This window comes from Mesoplodon densirostris, chromosome 9 (assembly GCF_025265405.1).
Source record: "Mesoplodon densirostris isolate mMesDen1 chromosome 9, mMesDen1 primary haplotype, whole genome shotgun sequence".
Taxonomy (NCBI): Eukaryota; Metazoa; Chordata; class Mammalia; order Artiodactyla; family Ziphiidae; genus Mesoplodon; species Mesoplodon densirostris.
In genome coordinates, this window is record NC_082669.1 from 84,550,525 (window position 1) to 84,571,278 (window position 20,754).

At 38.3% G+C, this 20,754-nt stretch overlaps 1 protein-coding gene across 3 annotated transcripts in view; it reads left to right on the plus strand.

Annotated features, from left to right (window-relative positions):
- The window catches only part of CPED1 (cadherin like and PC-esterase domain containing 1), a 304,458-nt gene that overhangs the window by 53,354 nt on the left and 230,350 nt on the right, over positions 1-20,754 (plus strand). For all 3 annotated transcript variants that reach the window (XM_060108389.1, XM_060108390.1, XM_060108391.1), the window contains exon 3: positions 15,530-15,636. In XM_060108389.1, coding sequence (XP_059964372.1) covers positions 15,530-15,636 — 107 coding nt within the window. The remainder of the gene's footprint in view (positions 1-15,529; positions 15,637-20,754) is intronic.

Genomic DNA, 20,754 nt, shown 5'->3' on the forward strand with positions numbered 1-20,754 from the left:
ATATATATATATCTGATTCATTTTGCCATACAGTGGAAACGAACACAACATTGTAAAGCAACTATACTCCAATAAAAATTATTAAGAAAAAAAAACCTATGGGACTTCCCTGATGGTCCAGTGGTTAAGACTCTGAGCTCCCAATGCAGGGGGCCTGGGTTCGATCCTTGGTCATGGAACTAGATCCCGCATGCTGCAACTAAAGATCCTGCATGCCACAACTAAGAATACGCATGATGCAACTAAGACCTGGTACAGCCAAATAAATAAATAAATATTTTTAAAAAACAGAAAACAAACAAACAAAAAAACCTATGGAAGGAAACTTTAGCAAGCCTTCTAAAGTAAACATTTCTTGAGTTTATTTCATAGAAATAAACTGATCTATTTCTTTTCATGCTCTTCTTAATGAAAAGTTCCTTTAGAGCAGGAGGCTTTTAATTTTTGCAAAAGTTTAAGCATAATGTTGCTTTCTTGAGCTTGTGAGTAGGTTAGAAAAATTTCAGGAGTTCAAAACTCTTCACAGAAACAATCTCCAAACCTCTCTTAGGGCAGAAAGCTGGTAGACATTAGGGCAGGAAAACTTTATCCCTAGTGCAGATTTAGAACATCAAGGGAGAGAATGGTTTAGAATTTCTCTATGGTGAAACACAAAGTTTTCATCATCAGCTCTTAGAGGTTAAGGAGCCAGAGGCATAACAAGCAAAAATCCATGACCAGAGTCTTGGGGCAAGAAACCAGATTTAATTAGATTTTGTGACCATGTTATATAATGCATTGAAAATCTCAAGTTTCAATATATATGATTTCTTTTAAAATGAATTCTGAAAATTGAAATATATAATCCAATAACATCTAGTAAGTGTCTACTATAATCAATGTTATATACAAGAACTTGAATGTTTGCTGTCCTTAAAGAAAAGCCATGAATCAAATTAATTAAGTATGGGTAGATCTATCATATTAAGAATACAGTTAAGGAAACAGGTTAATGCAGCTTGGTTCAGGAATGGCTAATTTATATTCAAACAATCTTGTGGTAGAATCAAGCATAGAACCCAATTTATTATTAATAAGTTAATAATGTATTCAATAATGTAGACTATCTACTAAGCCTGGTGAAAGAAGGATACAGAGAAAGGAAGACTTTGTTATGTGACAAGAATCTTATAGTTGTGAAGAAAAGGGTGTACAAAGGGAACAGTGAACATGTGAAATATCCTCATGTTATAAAGGAATATTATGTATTATTTAATAATTGTTATATTATAAAGGAATATTATGTATTATTTAAAAATCAAACGTTTTCAGTATTTCACACTGAAATAAAATAAATGTTAGGAAATCACACTACTGTATCCTTAAGGAATTTAATAGTATAATACTATGAATAAGTAAATGAGACTTGGCTTTAGTAGCTGTGTATCTTTAAAGTTCCTAGACAAGTTTATTTTCCAAGTCATACTTTATAAATCTTTTCTGCTTCAATCAAATGTATGTGTTCACAGAAAAGTTTCTAATAAGTAAAGCACTTGGAATCTGCTATTAGTTTTCATAATTAATATTACAATTCTTTAAATGCAATGACTGGTTACCTTTGTTTTTCTTATGTACTTCTCTCCTTCATTCTTGCTAAGAACTAAAATGTATCTTTATGTCCTTTTTAAAAAATACTACTCTAATATTTTTTCTTATTATTCATCCATTTTTAATTTTTACAAAAATATTTCAATGTCCTAGCATTTTATTGAGTCTTAGTTATTGGTCTACTGCTCACATTCAGTTATTCATTCATCTATGCATTTAGCAAATAGATAGCAAATACTTGTTAAATTCCAGCCACTGTTGTAGATACTGCGAATACAGCAGTGATTAAAATAGGCCCTGTTCTGCCCTCTGAAGCTCACATTCAAATGGGGATAGACAGACAATAAACAAATAGATAAGAAATACATAATGTGTCAGATGATGATAGATCCTATGGAGAAAAGTAAAGCAGGAATAGACTTGTCAGTCCTTGAGAATAAGCAGCATTTATAAGAATGATGCTATCTCAGAGCTCTCCGTTGTTCTCTGGGTTGAATTACTGATGCAGTAGACTTTATCAATGAGGAGGTCATTTGAGAGTGAGGAACGATTGTTTGCTTTACATGGCAGCCTGACTATGAGAGACTGGAAATATTCTAAAGGCAGCCTCACTCCTTAGGGCAGATGCTTGATTAAAACAAAAACAAGAACAAAAACCTTTAAAAATAGCTCTTACTTTTAACACGGAGATGTTAGGTGGTTCCTGAGAATGCTTAGAGAAGGATAAATACTATAGTCAGTGCCATATTATGTCTGAATTAATAAAGCTGGACCCTGACAACTCCTTCTAAAATTGTCTGTGGAGATTTCACTGCTTCCAGACCCAACACTATGGAGGCATGATAATGAGCAATAATGTTCTACAGTTTATGGGGAGAATCCTATAGATTTTTCATGTTGAGATGGAGAATGGAACATCCACATCCTGTTTTCTTAGAACTATGTCCTATGACCTCTCTATTTAAGGGCTTGGCTAGCCTGATCTGGGAGCTTGTCCTGCTCTGGTTTCTTTGTGACAGGGAAAGAAATCATTTTAACCATCAAAAAAAAATCTGAGAAACTTTTAGAGGTCTCTTTTCAAAAGTAGGTAGAAACCCAGTTAATATTTATAGTTCCTGAGTACATGTGCAGTTGAGAGCTATCTCCTTTTACACATGAATATTTCTCTTACTTCAGTTACCAGTGGTATCACTAATAATGTTTTAGGGTGCTGTTGCTGGGTGAGGGTCTAGGAATACCTGAGTTATACCTGTTATACTCTTTTTCCTCCAAGGTCCCAAAGGAAAATAGACACTGGACAGTAGTTGAGAAAATACCAAAGCTAGATAGTTCCTCTTTGTCTCAGTTTCTTCTTCTGTAAAGTATGTGTAATAATAGTTTCTACTCCACAGTGTTGTTGGAAGTTCTGCATAAGTTGATACATATAAGGCATCAAAAGCTGTGTCTCTGTTGCCTTCCTGTTTTTTGAAGCAATAATGATGTAATGATCACAAAAATGGCTTCTGGAGCTAGATTTCCTGAATTCAAATTCTCTTCCTATCACGAACTAGATGGCTGACCTTGGGCAAGTTATTTAACCTTTCTGCACTAAAAAAAAAAGAAAAAGAAAAAGTATATCTAGCAGGGTATTGTATAAAATAAATTAATTAATGCAAATACTTGGAACAGTAACTGGCATACTCTAAGTACTCAAGAACTAATTGCTGTTGATTAATTACCACTACTACTGCTACTATTCCTTATTTATTAGTGTGGCCTTGGTGCCCAAATCCTAATGCAGTATTCTAAAGAGTTAGGCTGAGTCACATAAAGGTTTCCTTTCCCTATGCCAGGAAAATCTAAGAAGCCATCATCCAAATTGGCCAGGATCTGCTTTGCCTGTTTTTTCCCCAATCTAAATCTTTTTTTTTTTTTTTTTTTTTTTTTTTTTCCTTTTTGCGGTATGCGGGCCTCTCACTGTTGTGGCCTCTCCCGTTGCGGAGCACAGGCTCCGGATGCGCAGGCCCAGCGGCCATGGCTCACGGGCCCCGCCGCTCCGCGGCATATGGGATCCTCCCAGATCGGGGCACGAACCCGTATCCCCTGCATCGGCAGGCGGACTCTCAACCACTGCGCCACCAGGGAGGCCCTAAATCTTTTTTTTTTAAGTTACTTTTTATTGGAGTATAGTTGCTTTACAATGTTGTGTTAGTTTCAATCCAAATCTGACTTCTCAGCTCTTACACTAATGTCGACCTTCAGGGGACAGAAGAAACACATCAAGTAAGACCAACACCAAAAATGTTTGCCTCAGTGCCTAGAAAGAGCCTGTCCTGGGCCACATATAACTGGGGCAACAGCCCTGAGACAGACTGAATGTGGAAAGAGTCCAAAGAGAGAGTGTGAACAAGAAAGAAATGAAGGCAGGTCCACGTAGGAGTGGGACCTGGTCCACTTTAGCAATGCAACCAAAAAGACATATGGGAAAAAGATGGCTACAGGCCAATCGGTTTTTTTCCAGGCTTGTTAGAGATAGAACGACTCTAAGAGGCCACACTTCAGTCCTTGCCAACTTTAACATGGCCAACCAAATGTCTCTGGAGTTGAAGTGACCTTATTCAACCTTGTGAAAGAGCATGGCCAAAGATGGAAATCAAAGGGTATGTTCAGACATCCTTTTTTTTTTTTTTACATCTTTATTGGAGTTTAATTGCTTTACAATGGTGTGTTAGTTTCTGCTTTATAACAAAGTGAATCCGTTATACATATACATATGTTCCCATATCTCTTGTCTCTTGCGTCTCCCTCCCCCGCCCCATCCCACCCCTCCAGGCCGTCACAAAGCACCAAGCTGATCTCCCTGTGCTATGCGGCTGCTTCCCACTAGCTATCTACCTTACGTTTGGTAGTGTATATATGTCCATGCCTCTCTCTCGCTTTGTCACAGCTTACACTTCCTCCTCCCCATATCCTCAAGTCCATTCTCTAGTAGGTCTGTGTCTTTATTCCTGTCTTACCCCTAGGTTCTTCATGACATTTTTTTTTCTTAAATTCCATATATATGTGTTAGCATACGGTATTTGTCTTTCTCTTTCTTACTTACTTCGCTCTGTATGACAGACTCTAGGTCTATGCACCTCATTACAAATAGCTCAATTTTATTTCTTTTTATGGCTGAGTAATATTCTATTGTATATATGTGCCACATCTTCTTTATCCATTCATCCGATGATGGACACTTAGGTTGTTTCCATCTCTGGGCTATTGTAAATAGAGCTGCAATGAACATTTTGGTACATGACTCTTTTTGAATTATGGTTTTCTCAGGGTATATGCCCAGTAGTGGGATTGCTGGGTCATATGGTAGTTCTATTTGTAGTTTTTTAAGGAACCTCCATACCGTTCTCCATAGTGGCTGTACCAATTCACATTCCCACCAGCAGTGCAAGAGTGTTCCCTTTTCTCCACACCCTCTCCAGCATTTATTGTTTCTAGATTTCTTGATGATGGCCATTCTGACTGGTGTGAGATGATATCTCATTGTAGTTTTGATTTGCATTTCTCTAATGATTAATGATGTTGAGCATTCTTTCATGTGTTTGTTGGCAATCTGTATATCTTCTTTGGAGAAATGTCTATTTAGGTCTTCTGCCCATTGTTGGATTGGGTTGTTTCTTTTTCTGTTATTGAGCTGCATGAGCTGCTTATAAATTTTGTAGATGAATCCTTTGTCAGTTGCTTCATTTGCAAATATTTTCTCCCATTCTGAGGGTTGTCTTTTGGTCTTGTTTATGGTTTCCTTTGCTGTGCAAAAGCTTTTAAGTTTCATTAGGTCCCATTTGTTTATTTTTGTTTTCCTTTCCATTTCTCTAGGAGGTGGGTCAAAAAGGATCTTGCTGTGATTTATGTCATAGAGTGTTCTGCCTATGTTTTCCTCTAAGAGTTTGATAGTTTCTGGCCTTACATTTAGGTTTTTAATCCATTTTGAGCTTATTTTTGTGTATGGTGTTAGGGAGTGATCTAATCTCATACTTTTACCTGTACCTGCCCAGTTCTCCCAGCACCACTTATTGAAGAGGCTGTCCTTTCTCCACTGTACATTCCTGCCTCCTTTATCAAAGATAAGGTGACCATATGTGCATGGGTTTATCTCTGGGCTTTCTATCCTGTTCCATTGATCTATCTTTCTGTTTTTGTGCCAGTACCATACTGTCTTGATTACTGTAGCTTTGTAGTATAGTCTGAAGTCAGGGAGCCTGATTCCTCCAGCTCAGTTTTTCGTTCTCAAGATTGCTTTGGCTATTTGGGGTCTTTTGTGTTTCCATACAAATTGTGAAATTTTTTGTCCTAGTTCTGTGAAAAATGCCATTGGTAGTTTGATAGTGATTGCACTGAATCTGTAGATTGCTTTGGGTAATAGAGTCATTTTCACAAAGTTGATTCTTCCAATCCAAGAACATGGTATATCTCTCCATCTATTTGTATCATCTTTAATTTCTTCCATCAGTGTCTTATAATTTTCTGCATACAGGTCTTTTGTCTCCTTAGGTAGGTTTATTCCTAGATATTTTATTCTTTTTGGTGCAATGGTAAATGGGAGTGTTTTCTTGAATTCACTTTCAGATTTTTCATCATTAGTGCATAGGAATGCCAGAGATTTCTGTGCATTAATTTTGTATCCTGCTACTTTACCAAATTCATTGATTAGCTCTAGTAGTTTTCTGGGAGCATCTTTAGGATACTTTATATATAGTATCGTGTCATCTGCAAACAGTGACAATTTTACTTCTTCTTTTCTGATTTGGATTCCTTTTATTTCCTTTTCTTCTCTGATTGCTGTGGCTAAAACATCCAAAACTATGTTGAATAATAGTGGTGAGAGTGGGCAACCTTGTCTTGTTCATGATCTTAGTGGAAATGCTTTCAGTTTTTCACCATTGAGGACGATCTTGGCTGTGGGTTTGTCATATATGGCCTTTATTATGTTGAGGAAAGTTCCCTCTATGCCCACTTTCTGCAGGGTTTTTATCATAAATGGGTGTTGAATTTTGTTGAAAGCTTTCTCTGCATCTATTGAAATGATTATATGGTTTTTCTCCTTCAATTTGTTAATATGGTGTATCACGTTGATTGATTTGCGTATATTGAAGAATTCTTGCATTCCTGGAATAAACCCCACTTGATCATGGTGTATGATCCTTTTAATGTGCTGGTGGATTCTGTTTGCTAGTATTTTGTTGAGGATTTTTGCATCTATGTTCATCAGTGATATTGGCCTGTAGTTTTCTTTCTTTGTGACATCCTTGTCTGGTTTTGGTATCAAGGTGATGGTGGCCTCGTAGAATGAGTTTGGGAGTGTTCCTCCCTCTGCTATATTTTGGAAGAGTTTCAGAAGGATAGGTGTTAGCTCTTCTCTAAATGTTTGATAGTATTCCCCTGTGAAGCCATCTGGTCCTGGGCTATTTTTTTGTTGTAAAATTTTAATCACAGTTTCAATTTCAGTGCTTGTGATTGGTCTGTTCATATTTTCTATTTCTTCCTGATTCAGTCTTGGCAGGTTGTGCATTTCTAAGAATGTGTCCATTTCTTCCAGGTTGTCCATTTTATTGGCATACAGTTGCTTGTAGTAATCTCTCATGATCTTTTGTATTTCTGCAGTGTCAGTTGTTACTTCTCCTTTTTCATTTCTAATTCTATTGATTTGAGTCTTCTCCCTTTTTTTCTTGATGAGTCTGGCTAATGGTTTATCAATTTTGTTTATCTTCTCAAAGAACCAGCTTTTAGTTTTATTGATCTTTGCTATCATTTCCTTCATTTCTTTTTCATTTATTTCTGATCTGATTTTTTTTCTTTTTTTTTCTTTTTGCGGTATGCAGGCCTCTCACTGTTGTGGCCTCTCCCGTTGCAGAGCACAGGCTCCGGATGTGCAGGCTCAGCGGCCATGGCTCATGGGCCCAGCCACTCCACAGCATGTGGGATCTTCCAAGACCGGGGCATGAACCTGTATCCCCTGCATCTGCGCCACCAGGGAAGCCCCTCTGATCTGATTTTTATGATTTCTTTCCTTCTGCTAACTTTGGAGTTTTTTTGTTCTTCTTTCTCTAATTGCTTTAGGTGCAAGGTTAGGTTGTTTATTTGAGATGTTTCCTGTTTCTTAAGGTGGGATTGTATTGCTATAAACTTCCCTCTTAGAACTGCTTTTGATGCATCCCATAGGTTTTGGGTCATTTTGTCTCCATTGTCATTTATTTCTAGGTGTTTTTTTTATTTCCTCTTTGATTTCTTCAGTGATCACTTAATTATTAAGTAGTGTATTGTTTAGCCTCCATGTGTTTGTATTTTTTACAGATCTTCTCCTGTAATTGATATCTAGTCTCATAGCATTGTGGTCAGAAAAGATATTTGATACAATTTCAATTTTCTTAAATTTACCCAGGCTTGATTTGTGGCCCAAGATATGATCTATCCTGGAGAATGTTCCATGAGCACTTGAGAAAAATGTGTATTCTGTTGTTTTTGGATGGAATGTCCTATAAATATCAATTAAGTCCATCTTGTTTAATGTATCATTTAAAGCTTGTGTTTCCTTATTTATTTTCATTTTGGATGACCTGTCCATTGGTGAAAGTGGGGTGTTAAAGTCCCCTACTATGAACATGTTACTGTCGATTTCCTCTTTTATGGCTGTTAGTATTTGCCTTATGTATTGAGGTGCTCCTATGTTGGGTGCATAAATATTTACAACTGTTGTATCTTCTTCTTGGATCGACTCCTTGATCATTATGTAGTGTCCTTCTTTGTCTCTTCTAATAGTCTTTATTTTAAAGTCTATTTTGTCTGATATGAGAATTGCTACTCCAGCTTTCTTTTGGTTTCCATTTGCATGGAATATCTTTTTCCATCCCCTTACTTTCAGTCTGTATGTGTCTCTAGGTCTGAAGTGGGTCTCTTGTAGACAGCATATATATGTGTTTGTTTTTGTATCCATTCAGTCAATCTGTGTGTTTTAGTGGGAGCATTTAGTCCATTTACATTTAAGGTAATTATCGATATGTATGTTCCTATTCCCATTTTCTTAATTGTTTTGGGTTCGTTATTGTAGGTCTTTTCCTTCTCTTGTGTTTCCTGCCTAGAGAAGTTCCTTTAGCATTTGTTGTAAAGCTGGTTTGGTGGTGCTGAACTCTCTCAGCTTTTGCTTCTCTGTAAACGTTTTAATTTCTCCATCAACTCTGAATGAGATCCTTGCTGGTTAGAGTAATCTTGGTTGCAGGTTTTTCTCCTTCATCATTTTAAATACGTCCTGCCAGTTCCTTCTGGCTTGCAGAGTTTCTGCTGAAAGTTCAGCTGTTAGCCTTATGGGGATTCCCTTGTGTGTTATTTGTTGTTTTTCCCTTGCTGCTTTTAATATGTTTTCTTTGTATTTAATTTTTGACAGTTTGATTAATATGTGTCTTGGTGTATTTCTCCTTGGATTTATCCTGTATGGGACTCTCTGCACTGCCTGGACTTGATTAACTATTTCCTTTTCCATATTAGGGAAGTTTTCAACTATAATCTCTTCAAATATTTTCTCAGTCCCTTTCTTTTTCTCTTCTCCTTCTGGAACCCCTATAATTCGAACGTTGGTGTGTTTAATGTTGTCCCAGAAGTTTCTGAGACTGTCCTCAGTTCTTTTCATTCTTTTTTCTTTATTTTGCTCTGCAGTAGTTATTTCCACTATTTTATCTTTCACGTCACTTATCCATTCTTCTGGCTCAGTTATTCTGCTATTGATCCCATCTAGAATATTTTTAATTTCATTTATTGTGTTGTTCATCGTTGCTTTTTTCTTCTTTAGTTCTTCTTGGTCCTTATTAAATGTTTCTTGCATTTTGTCTATTCTATTTCCAAGGTTTTGGATCATCTTTACTATCATTATTCTGAATTCTTTTTCAGGTAGACTGCCTATTTCCTCTTCATTTGTTAGGTCTGGTGGGTTTTTATCTTGTTCCTTCAACTGCTGTGTGTTTTTCTGTCTTCTCATTTTGCTTATCTTACTGTGTTTGGGGTCTCCTTTTTGCAGGCTGCTGGTTCATAGTTCCCGTTGTTTCTGGTGTCTGTCCCCAGTGGCTAAGGTTGGTTCAGTGGGTTGTGTAGGCTTCCTGGTGGAGGGGACTAGTGCCTGTGTTCTGGTGGATGAGGCTGGATCTTGTCTTTTTGGTGGGCAGGTCCATGTCTGGTGGTGTATTTGGGGTATCTGTGACCTTATTATGATTTTAGGCAGCCTCTCTGCTAATGGGTGGGGTTGTGTTCCTGTCTTGCTAGCTTGCTAGGGTGTCCAGCACTTTAGCCTTCTGGTTGTTGAGTGAAGCTGGGTGCTGGTGTTGAGATGGAGATCTCTGGGAGATTTTTGCCATTTGATATTATATGGAGCTGGGAGGTCTCTTGTGGACCAGTGTCCTGAAGTTGGCTCTCCCACCTCAGAGGCACAGCACTGACTCCTGGCTGGAGCGCCAAGAGCCTTTCATCCACACGGCTCAGAATAAAAGGGATAAAAAGTAGAAAGATAGAATTAGTAGAAGTAGAAAGAAAGAAAGAAAGAAAGAAAGGGAGGGAGCGAGGAAGGAGGGCAGGAAGCAGGGAAGGAAGAAAAAAAGAAAGAAAGAAAATAAAGTAAAATAAAGTAATATAAAATAAAATAAAGTTATTAAAATAAAAAATAATTATTAAGAAAAAAATTATTTAAAACAAACAAACAAACAAAACAGATGGATAGGACCCCAGGACAAATGGTGGAAGCAAAGCTGTACAGACAAAATCTCACACAGAAGCATACACATACACACTCACAAAAAGAGGAAAAGGGGAAAATATCATAAATCTTGCTCTCAAAGTCCACCTCCTCAATTTGGGATGATTCGTTGTCTAAAGGAGGGAAGGAAGGAAAGAAAGAAAGAAGATAAAGTAAAATAAAATAAAGTAAGATAAAATAAAGTTATTAAAATAAAAAAATTATTAAGAAAAAATTTTTTTAAAAAAACGGATGGATAGAACCCCAGGACAAATGGTGGAAGCAAAGCTATACAGACAAAATCTCACACAGACGCATACACATACACACTCACAAAAAGAGGAAAAGGGGAAAAAATCATAAATCTTGCTCTCAAAGTCCTCCTCCTCAATTTGGGATGATTCGTTGTCTATTCATATATTCCACAGATGCAGGGTACATCAAGTTGATTGTTCAGCTTTAATCCGCTGCTTCTGAGGATGCTGGGAGAGATTTCCCTTTCTATTCTTTGTTCTCACAGTTCCCGGGGCTCAGCTTTGGATTTGGCCCCGCCTCTGCGTGTAGGTCGCCGGAGGGCGTCTGTTCTTTGCTCAGACAGGACGGGGTTAAAGGAGCAGCTGCTTCGGGGACTCCGGCTCACTGAGGCCGGGGGGAGGGAGGGGTAAGGATGCGGGGCGAGCCTGCGGTGGCACAGGCGGCGTGACGTTGCACCAGCGTGGGGCGTGCCGTGCGTTCTCCCAGGGAAGTTGTCTCTGGATCCCGGGACCCTGGCAGTGGCGGGCTGCACAGGCTCCCCGGAAGGGAGGTGTGGATAGTGACCTGTGCTCGCACACAGGCTTCTTGGTGGCGGCGGCAGCAGCAGCCTTAGCATCTTATGCCCATCTCTGGGGTCCGCGCTTTTAGCCACGGCTCGTGCCCGTCTCTGGAGCTCCTTTAAGCAGCACTCTTAATCCCCTCTCCTCACGCACCAGGAAACAAAGAGGAAAGAAAAAGTCTCTTGCCTCTTCGGTAGGTCCAGACTTTTCCCCGGACTCCCTCCCAGCCAGCTGTGGCGCACTAACCCTTGCAGGCTGTGTTCACGCCGCCAACCCCAGTCCTCTCCCTGAGCTCCAACTGAAGCCCGAGCCTCAGCTCCCAGCCCCGCCTGCCCCGGCGGGTGAACAGACAAGCCTCTCGGGCTGGTGAGTGCTGGTCGGCACAGATCTTCTGTGCGGGAATCTCTTCACTTTCCCCTCTGCACCCCTGTGGCTGCGCTCTCCTCCGCAGCTGCGAAGCTTTCCCCCTCCCGCCACCCGCAGTCTCCGCCTGCGAAGGGGCTTCCTAGTGTGCGGAAACCTTTGCTTCTTCACGGCTCCCTCCCACTGGTGCAGGTCCCGTCCCTATTCTTATGTTTCTGTTTTTTCTTTTTTCTTTGGCCCTACCCAGGTACGTGGGGGAGTTTCTTGCCTTTTGGGGGGTCTGAGGTCTTCTGTCAGCGTTCAGTAGGTGTTCTGTAGGAGTTGTTCCAAGTGTAGATGTATTTCTGGTGTATCTGTGGGGAGGAAGGTGATCTTCGCGTCTTACTCTTCCGCCATCTTCCTATAACTCCCCCAGACATCCTTTAAAGACCAACTGAGCAAATATCAACTGCCTATAGTCATCTCAAAAAAAGCAATTTACCTAATGAACAAGCCTAATTCATTGAGAGCTAAAACATGGAACAGCAACTTGCTGAATGAACAATTCTTGGAAAACTGACAAACCCGTGTTTTATACCAGTTCTAAGGACTGTTTGCTGCTACTAAAAGCAGAGCCCAGGCAGAGTTTGGGCCAGGTCGGGGCACTAAGGTAAACTACAGAAAATGTGGGAAGCTGGCCTCAGCTGTCAGTGGCTGCCTTATAGGATATGAACTCAAAACTTCTAAGTTTTCAAATGAAAGCTGAAATCTGGATTTTTATGTGAATTGTGCTAACATTTGCATTTTGACAAATGCTTAAAATTAAAAACAAAAACAAAACAAACACAGTGCAGACCAAATGCACCCTATATGCGGGCATTACTCCCCCTGTGTGCCTGCAGTCTGCAGTCTCTGCTGTACGCATTGTCCACTAAACACTCATGCTTTTAGGTTGTTGAGTGTGGCCCCAAAGCTTCACAGTATATAGTAATTTGTAATCTTGTTGAGGAACAAATTTGTATCCCAGATGCTCCAAGGTTGACTTCTGAATGTTATTTACTTCACTAGTGAGTATGCTTTGCTCTCTGCCCAGTTTCTAGATTTCACTATGGTTTTGGGAGTTTTTTAAACCAAGCTTGAATTCATAGCACCACTCATAAAACAAATAAAGCTTTTTTCTTTAAGAAAGGGCTGTGGGAATCAGGCAAGGGAGTAGATTTCTAGATAGAAATGAAGAGAAATTGAAAAGGTCTACTTTAACTAGAAAATTTAACTAGGAAATAGAGATTTGGAAGTTTGATGTAGAATTCAGCAAGGGTAACAATAGGAATTTTGAGTGGAAACAATCAGCATTTTTTTCAGACCATGGTAGCAAGAATTAGGCAAGAAGGATATGAAGAGATCGCTGAAAAGTTTTGGTTATACTTTACTTCATTTTAAGAGGAAATTGATGTGCTATACGGTATTTTTGAAATATTAACTTTTCACTTAAAATATTAATTAAGTATTTTTGAGTGATGAGGGGTAACCTTATGAATATCAAGAAACTGTGTGATGCTTTATAAGTTAGCCTAAATTCTTTTTGATGTTTAGATTCCTTATAGCTGCTAAGGGCAGTGACTGTCTGACCTTTTGTTTTGCTATTTACTTTCATATTTCTAGTACAGTGTTCGGCTCAGAGGAGGTTCTTAATAAACTAAATACTTTGAATTATTTAAATGTGTCTCCAGTTTTCAAACATTTATGGCTTAAATATGTATTTCTTTCTATCAATTCTAGAAATTGTGTGTATGCCTTGGGTAATAAAGGGGGGCATGCTTCAGACTTAGAGGAATATAAAACATACTCTGTTTTTTAACACCCAAACAATTCAGTCCATAATATGAAATTCCTCTTTCTCTGCATATTCTTATCTTCTTAAAATATTTAGTTGTGTATATTATAACAGGAAGTTTCCTCTAGGGCTTTAGTGGTTCCTGGGCTAGAAGTAATACCGAATGAAAATAGTCTCTGTGTTTTCCCTTTTGAATCCATATCAAAAGGTTTTGGCTGAAAATGCCAGGTGCACATTTAAAATAAAGTATTGGAATCATCATAGAGTATTAGGTTTTGGCCATTGGAATCTGCTTGTAGTTTCCTTCAAAGTGAGAGTGCATGGGACAGGGTAGACCCTTGATACCTAAGCCCTGATGGCTATTACCTGGATGAGATCTCTCCCAACTCCCAATCACCGACATCATTTCTCCTTGTTCTTTTGAACTATTGTGCTATCTTCCAGCATCTTGAGATACATCAAGCAAACAGAGAAGCTCTAGGACAAGAGCTCAGTTAACTTGAGTTCAGTTGTCTGGATCCTTTTGTTTGGCAGAGAGGTTTCCCTTCCAGCAACAGGACAACTATAGAGGGACCAGTAGCTCAGAGAGCACAGGACTTGTCAAATGGAAAAGGACTTGATTAGTGCAGAGTGAAATTTAATTCCTAATTGGCATAGATATTCTTCCTCATCAACTTTTTTTTCCTGTATAATTCTTCTTTGAAAGCATTATGCTCTCAAGTGAGAAATTCTAGGAAATTTTTAAAAGACAGAATTTGGAGGCATTGGATATTTTCTAGCTTTTTGAAGCCACTAATAATGCAGGAACTGACTTGTGAGGTCTGGCATAAATAGTTACTTGAAGGAACATTTGTCTTAGTATTGATCAACAAAAGATGCCATGTGTACAGCAATTGCTTCATTTTCTAAACCAGATTTCCATCCAAAATGGAGAAAGTTTCCCAGGTAGTACCAATTCTTTTATATATTACTTAGTGTCCTTTTTCTGTTTTTTTTTTCTTGAGATAGATATTTCTATATTGTTTCTGAAGTAATGTGTTTACTACCCTATCATTAGCTAGTTATTCATTCATGCATTTAACAAATATTTCTAAAGCATCAATTATATGCAAGGTAAGCTGATACAAATTTATGTAAATAGATCAAAAAGAATAAGGGAAAATAAACCCATATATAGCCACATAAATGTTCATTTTTAAGTAGTCAATTACTTATGCAAGAATGTACTCTGCTGAGATTATTTTGGCAAGTAACTATGATTTTTTGGCAAAGAACTTTGTTCTTGGTGAAACAGATGAAATATTTCTTTAGTCTGTGTTATACTCTGTATTCTAGAGTCAACTCTGTCTATAACTAGAACACAAATTCCTTTTAGACTAAACCTATCTTAAATTTTTCATTAAATTCTATTTTCTCCCTAACATAACTTTTTCTTTGTAAGAAAACTTATAAGAGCATTTTTTTATTTATTTAATTTATTTATTTTTGGCTGTGTTGGGTCTTCGTTGTTGCGTGCGGGCTTTTCTCTAGTTGCGGCGTGCAGGGGCTACTCTTCGTTGTGGTGTGCGGGCTTCTCATTGCAGTGGCTCTTGTTGCAGAGCATGGGCTCTAGAGCGCAGGCTCAGTAGTCATGGCGCACGGGCTTAGTTGCTCCACAGCATGTGAGATCTTCCCAGACCAGGGCTTGAACCTGTGTCCCCTGCATTGGCAGGCGGATTCTTAACCACTGCACCACCAGGAAAGCCCCTTAAGAGCATTTTTTTATTTTCAAGATCTATGAAAAGTAATGGTAATACGGAGGCCCAGAACAAAATGTTCGATGTTTTGACTTCATATCGTTATAATTCTCTCATCTCTTAAGAGACTTTATAATTTTCTTTCCTCCCAATCTCCAATTAAGATTTTATAAATTTATAAAATTCGTGATTTGAAACATTCTAATTTTAGTCTTTTAAAGGAATTTTATGATATAACTTAAGATAATTGGACTTTCCCTAGGATACAGTATTAAAGTGTTACTTCTGCTTAATTAGAAAAGGTGAATTTTAGTTACTTTGAATATATACTTTTAAGTATATTCAGAATCATTGTTACTTGTGTTTTAGGATTTAAATAATTACATTCTTTAATCTGAAGAAGTAAATGGTGCCTTTAAAAATCTGATAAGAAATTGTTTGTTTTTCCATACTCTTTTGCTTCTAGGTGATTTGGGCTCTTGGGATCTGCTCGTTTGCCTGTCTTCTGGAAAAGCTGGTGGAAAACCTTGCATATCCAAGGAAGACATGTGCCAGTTAGGTTTACATCAAAAGGTAAACATTCTTTTTCAAAATGTGCACAGATTTTATCAGACCTATGAATATTAACACCAGGACTTCCTGGTGTTGAAAAAAAAAAAAAGTCTTGAAAAACTGGAACCGTTGCATCTTTGGAGAAAGTTTCAATGGCCATGCCTTAAACACTTGACCATAAATTTTCACCATTTGGGTTTGATAAGATCCCCTTCAACTTCAGCTGCTACCAATAAGGATCCAGTTTTAGCTAGTGGGACCCAAAACTTGACCTTGAAATACATAGCCTATGGAGTGTTGCTTACCCTGGCCACCTGTTCATCCAAAGTAGTAAAAATTTTATTTACTAGATCCCTGTTTTGACTTTTCAAACTTAAATTGATATCCTGAATTATGACAAATTTATATAGTTTTTTTATTAACTTTTAAAATTGACATCCCATATCTACTATCGTGTGTAAACTTTTATAAATGCTTCTAGAAAAATTAACTAAAAATTATCAGATGCCTACAATGTGCTAGTCACTGTGCTGGAAATTTTGCGTATGCTCTATTTTTGGTAACTTTAACAAATCTGTGAGAAAAGTGTCAAAGCCAATAGCTATTTTTCAGTAGTAAAAGAGTACTATAGTAACTACCATGATCAATTGATATTTCTGCAATTGACAGTTGTGATTACTCTTTCTTCCTTTTAACTTTTTCCTTCCTTGACCTTTAGACTGAGCTCATTCTTTCGCTTCTTCTTGTACATCTTTGGCCATCCTTTCTGTGTCCTTCAGAGCCACCTTTTCTCTGTCCGTTCTTTAAATGCCTCTGTTCCCCAGCACCACCTCTAATGTTTCACCTACCATTTGTAGTTGATGAGTCCCAAATCTACATCTAAAGTTCATAGCAGTTTCCCATGCTTCAGTCTTGCGTGTGTAACTACCCACTGAGCATCTCCACTTAGATGTCACATAGGACCTCAGACTCAACGTAGAGAAAATGAATTCATTATTTTCCCTGGTAAACTCACTTCTGTGCTTGCATTTAGAAGCTCTGCAGAATTGCTCTGCTGGTCATGCGTGTGATTAACCACTCCGTCACTTCCTAAGATAGAAATCTGGCCTTCACCTTTGAGCCCTTCCTCTCTCTTGTCATCTGCCTTCTATCAATCATGAATACTAAGGAATCTAACTTCTAAATAGTTCTCAAATATCTTACCTACTCTCCATACTTATTGCCTTTATTCTGGTCAGACAGTCACCATGTATAACCAGGACAATTGCTGAATCCTCCTCACTGATTTTTCTGAAGCAAGTGTTTTGCCCCTGAAATCCATCGGACTCTCAGTTATCAGAGTGAAAAATAGAAAATGCTGAATTAACCTGGTTACTCCTGTGCTTAAAATCTTGCATGGCTTCCCATCAGCTACAGGATAAAGTTGACAATATTTGCTGTGTGTATCAGTCAACCTCCCAGCAGGAAACAAATGCCATACTCCAAAGGATTTAACTGAAGAGAAACTAATGAAAGAGCTATTTACAGAGCTTTTGGCAAGATAAGAGAAACAAAAAAGATTAGAGGTACCCAGGGACCAGTAACATCATAAGGTTTAACCACCCTTGGTCTGAAGAAGGGTGTGTACAATAGAAGGAATTGTATAGCAAAACCAAATAAGACCCAGGGTCAAGAAAGAGGGATCCGTGGAAAGGAGCTATAAACATAGGGGAATGTAGCCATTGCCAAATCATAGCCCTGCAGAGAGGAAGCCAGGAAGATAAGTATTCAGCCTCTCTCTACTCCCACCTTCCAATCTCTTGCCAAGGCCTCCTCCTGAGAACAATTCTAAGTGCTTACATATTTGTTTATATAAATTCTTTACATATGAAGAGACTGAAGCACAGAGAGATTAAGAAAATTACCTAAGTCCTCCTAGCTAATAAATGAAGCATCTAGCATTCAAACTCTGGAAGTCTGACTTTAAATTCTGTGTTCTTAACCATATCACTATAGAACCTTTCTAAATAAATATTTAGCTGCTGCACTTAAAACCTATTCTAATGAATATTCTTAAAGAATACACAAATTCTAAATGATACATTTAGATAACTGTCACTTTGGAGCATGAATAATTTGAAGTTTTGTGAACCATGACTTATTTATGTAAACATAAATATTCAAAACAGAAGTTGCTTCAGATTTGTTGGGTATGTGTTAGGATTGTTAATGACCTTAGAATGAACAAAGAAAGGGCACCTGCTCAAATGAGGATTACTCACCTCTTCAGAGCTTTGGAATTTAAGTGCTTAATGAAAATGATCTTAAGGTCTGTTATAGATGATGAATGACCAGGAGTCTCTCTAGCCAGGAGGAAAGTAACAGGAATTTAAAACTGTATTGGTCTGTGTGATGCTGAAAGTGAAGCAAGGTCCACTATTTGGGGTGACACTAAGTTTAGTAAGCAGGGCTCTATCTCACCTCTAACAGGTCCTGGTATTTCAAGAGCAGAGAAATTCATTTCTAGTTCTGAATGTGTGTAGGATTAGAAGTCCCTGAATCTGGGATGCTGTTTTTAGTACTTGGAGCACTGAGAACTACTGAAATGGCTCTTATTTTACAGCTTGCTAGGACATTTTCAGGTGACCGTGATGGAGTGATAGTTACCTGGGAGAGACATGGATGATAATAAGACTTTTTTCTTTGATTAGCTGGTTCCCTTCTTGCCATTAATTCTCTTCATTATGGATGATACTGAACAGCTTTCAGAGAAGGTCTGATCTTTGATAAAAGATGTGAACATCTGTACAGATCTAATGAAGAAAAAGGACAGTTCCCTAAGATACAATGTGACATGTGTGTCACTCTCAATATTCATGAGTGACCAAAAAAATTTTTTTTACCTGGGTACTTTCTTACACTTTATATAAATAGCTCATCTCAAATGTCTACTTTCCTTAGTGAGTTAATGGTATTACTGTAGTTTTAGTTTTTTTGAGTTATAAACACTTTCTGAATGTTTATAATTAACATCATACTGTTGCTCTTATTTTTTTTTTTTTTTTTTCTTTCTTTTTGCGGTATGTGGGCCTCTCACTGTTGTGGCCTCTCCCGTTGCGGAGCACAGGCTCCGGATGCGCAGGCCCAGCGGCCATGGCTCACGGGCCCAGCCGCTCCGCGGCATATGGGATCCTCCCAGACCGGGGCACGAACCCGTATCCCCTGCATCGGCAGGCGGACTCTTAACCACTTGCGCCACCAGGGAGGCCCCTGTTGCTCTTATTAATGAAATATGTCTCAAAATAAGAATGATTTTTTTTTTTACTTTTGCTTCTGACGGTATGTAATGAAAACAATTTAGATTACCACAGAGTAGGATTGAAACATTTTTAAATGCACATTTCCTTTCTCCCAGTTTGATCTCAGAAATATTCTAGGGCCCAAATGTCATTGTCATTTTTTATATGCATTCTAATCCTTTCAAAGATACAGAAACTTCTGTGCCAAGAAAAACAGCTGTCTATATAAAATATACATGCGTGCACTTGCGCGCACACACACACACACACACACATATAAAGCATTCAAACCCAGTACAAAATCGGTATATATTAAAAATGACTGTTTGGGTGGTAATGATGTGTCAGTGTAGCTTCATCAGTTGTAACAGATTATACCACTCTGGGGGAGACGTTGATAATGGGGGAGGCTGGGTGTGGGTCGGGGGAGTGGGTATATGGGACATCTCTGTACCTTCTGTTCAATTTTGCTGTGAACTTAAATTCTATTAAAAATAATTATTGCAGTATTAAGCTGGAGAAGCTCATCGTATAAAAGTCAGCTAATCCCAGTGAAAACTTCTTTATGTTCCACTTGATAATGATGCAAATCTTATATATTTTATGATGTACATAAAAATAATAAAAAGCACTAGGACATTGAAGAACATTATTAGGTTTAACAATTAAAAAGTTAATTAAGAAAGTTAATATGTGTAATAAAGTTGATTTAGCACAGCTGTAGGACCCATAGCCTTGTATGTGTTTATTTTTTTGTGCCAAGTTATTTAGTTTAACTGCTTAGCTTGGTGCTCAGTTCCAGAGTAGAACAGAGATGATATTTCTAGTGTCACGTGTCACCATGGTCATGTCATCTTCTTCTACTCTGTGAATGCCAAAGATGTGCTTTGGAGTGGAAGAGGTTATCGGGTAGGGGATGGGAAAGTGAGAGCAGTTGCTTCCTTTGGCTTGGCTCTGGTTTCTTGAAGCAAATGCTTTGTTGACCCTGAGTCAGTTCATCGTTGTGACCCAAGGTTTCATGTGTAAAGTCATCTCTCTGATATGACACAACAACTACCCTTGTATCTGAAATCTGTGCAAACTGTACTCTGTCTTTGCAGCATTTACACACATTCTTGTGGCCCATTAGTTCAGTTACTGTTATCCATTTAACCAGGGCTCTGCTAGTCCTTTCAGTTTGTAGAGATCAGGACGGCATACCAGGGATGCTCTAAACGTCTGCAAGGCCGGCACATTTACTCTGAGCCCTTCAAGAAGTGGGAGAAGGTTTTCAATGGGACCTGTGTCCATACACAGCCTTCACTACTACTTACCTAATGCTGCTGCTTTTTCTTGGTCCTTCTATCGTTAAACATTCTATTTAGTCAATAGCAACTGAGTGATTTTCTTCCTTAGGTGGAGGAAAATGGTTCAAGTTTATTGACTTTTAAACCTTTTCACAATCTAATTTAGAAAGGTTCTTTGTGTGTTAATAACAGCAAAACCCCCAAGCCTCTAAGATGGGTTCCCCAGACCTTTGCAGTCATGCCCTGTCCCTCCCTCTAGCCTGTCTTAGGCTGAACTGAAAACTTCAGGACTTTATGAAAGCCCTTCTTCTTCTCCTACATTTAGACTCTAAAATTGATCACTTCTGAATTTGAGAAATGTAGACATCCCTAAAATCTAAAGTGTGCTATACACTTTTCTCAATTCTCATATTCACAAGAGCAGATTCTGCTGAAGCCTGGGCTTTATTTATGCATGACCTGGGCTGAAGTTTACAGTTTGCTGAATAAACGGATAGAGTTAACAAGATTGCAAGGTTTAGAGAACATTTAAATGATGAACTGTTTCAAAGCACTTTAAATGAATCCTTTTTTAA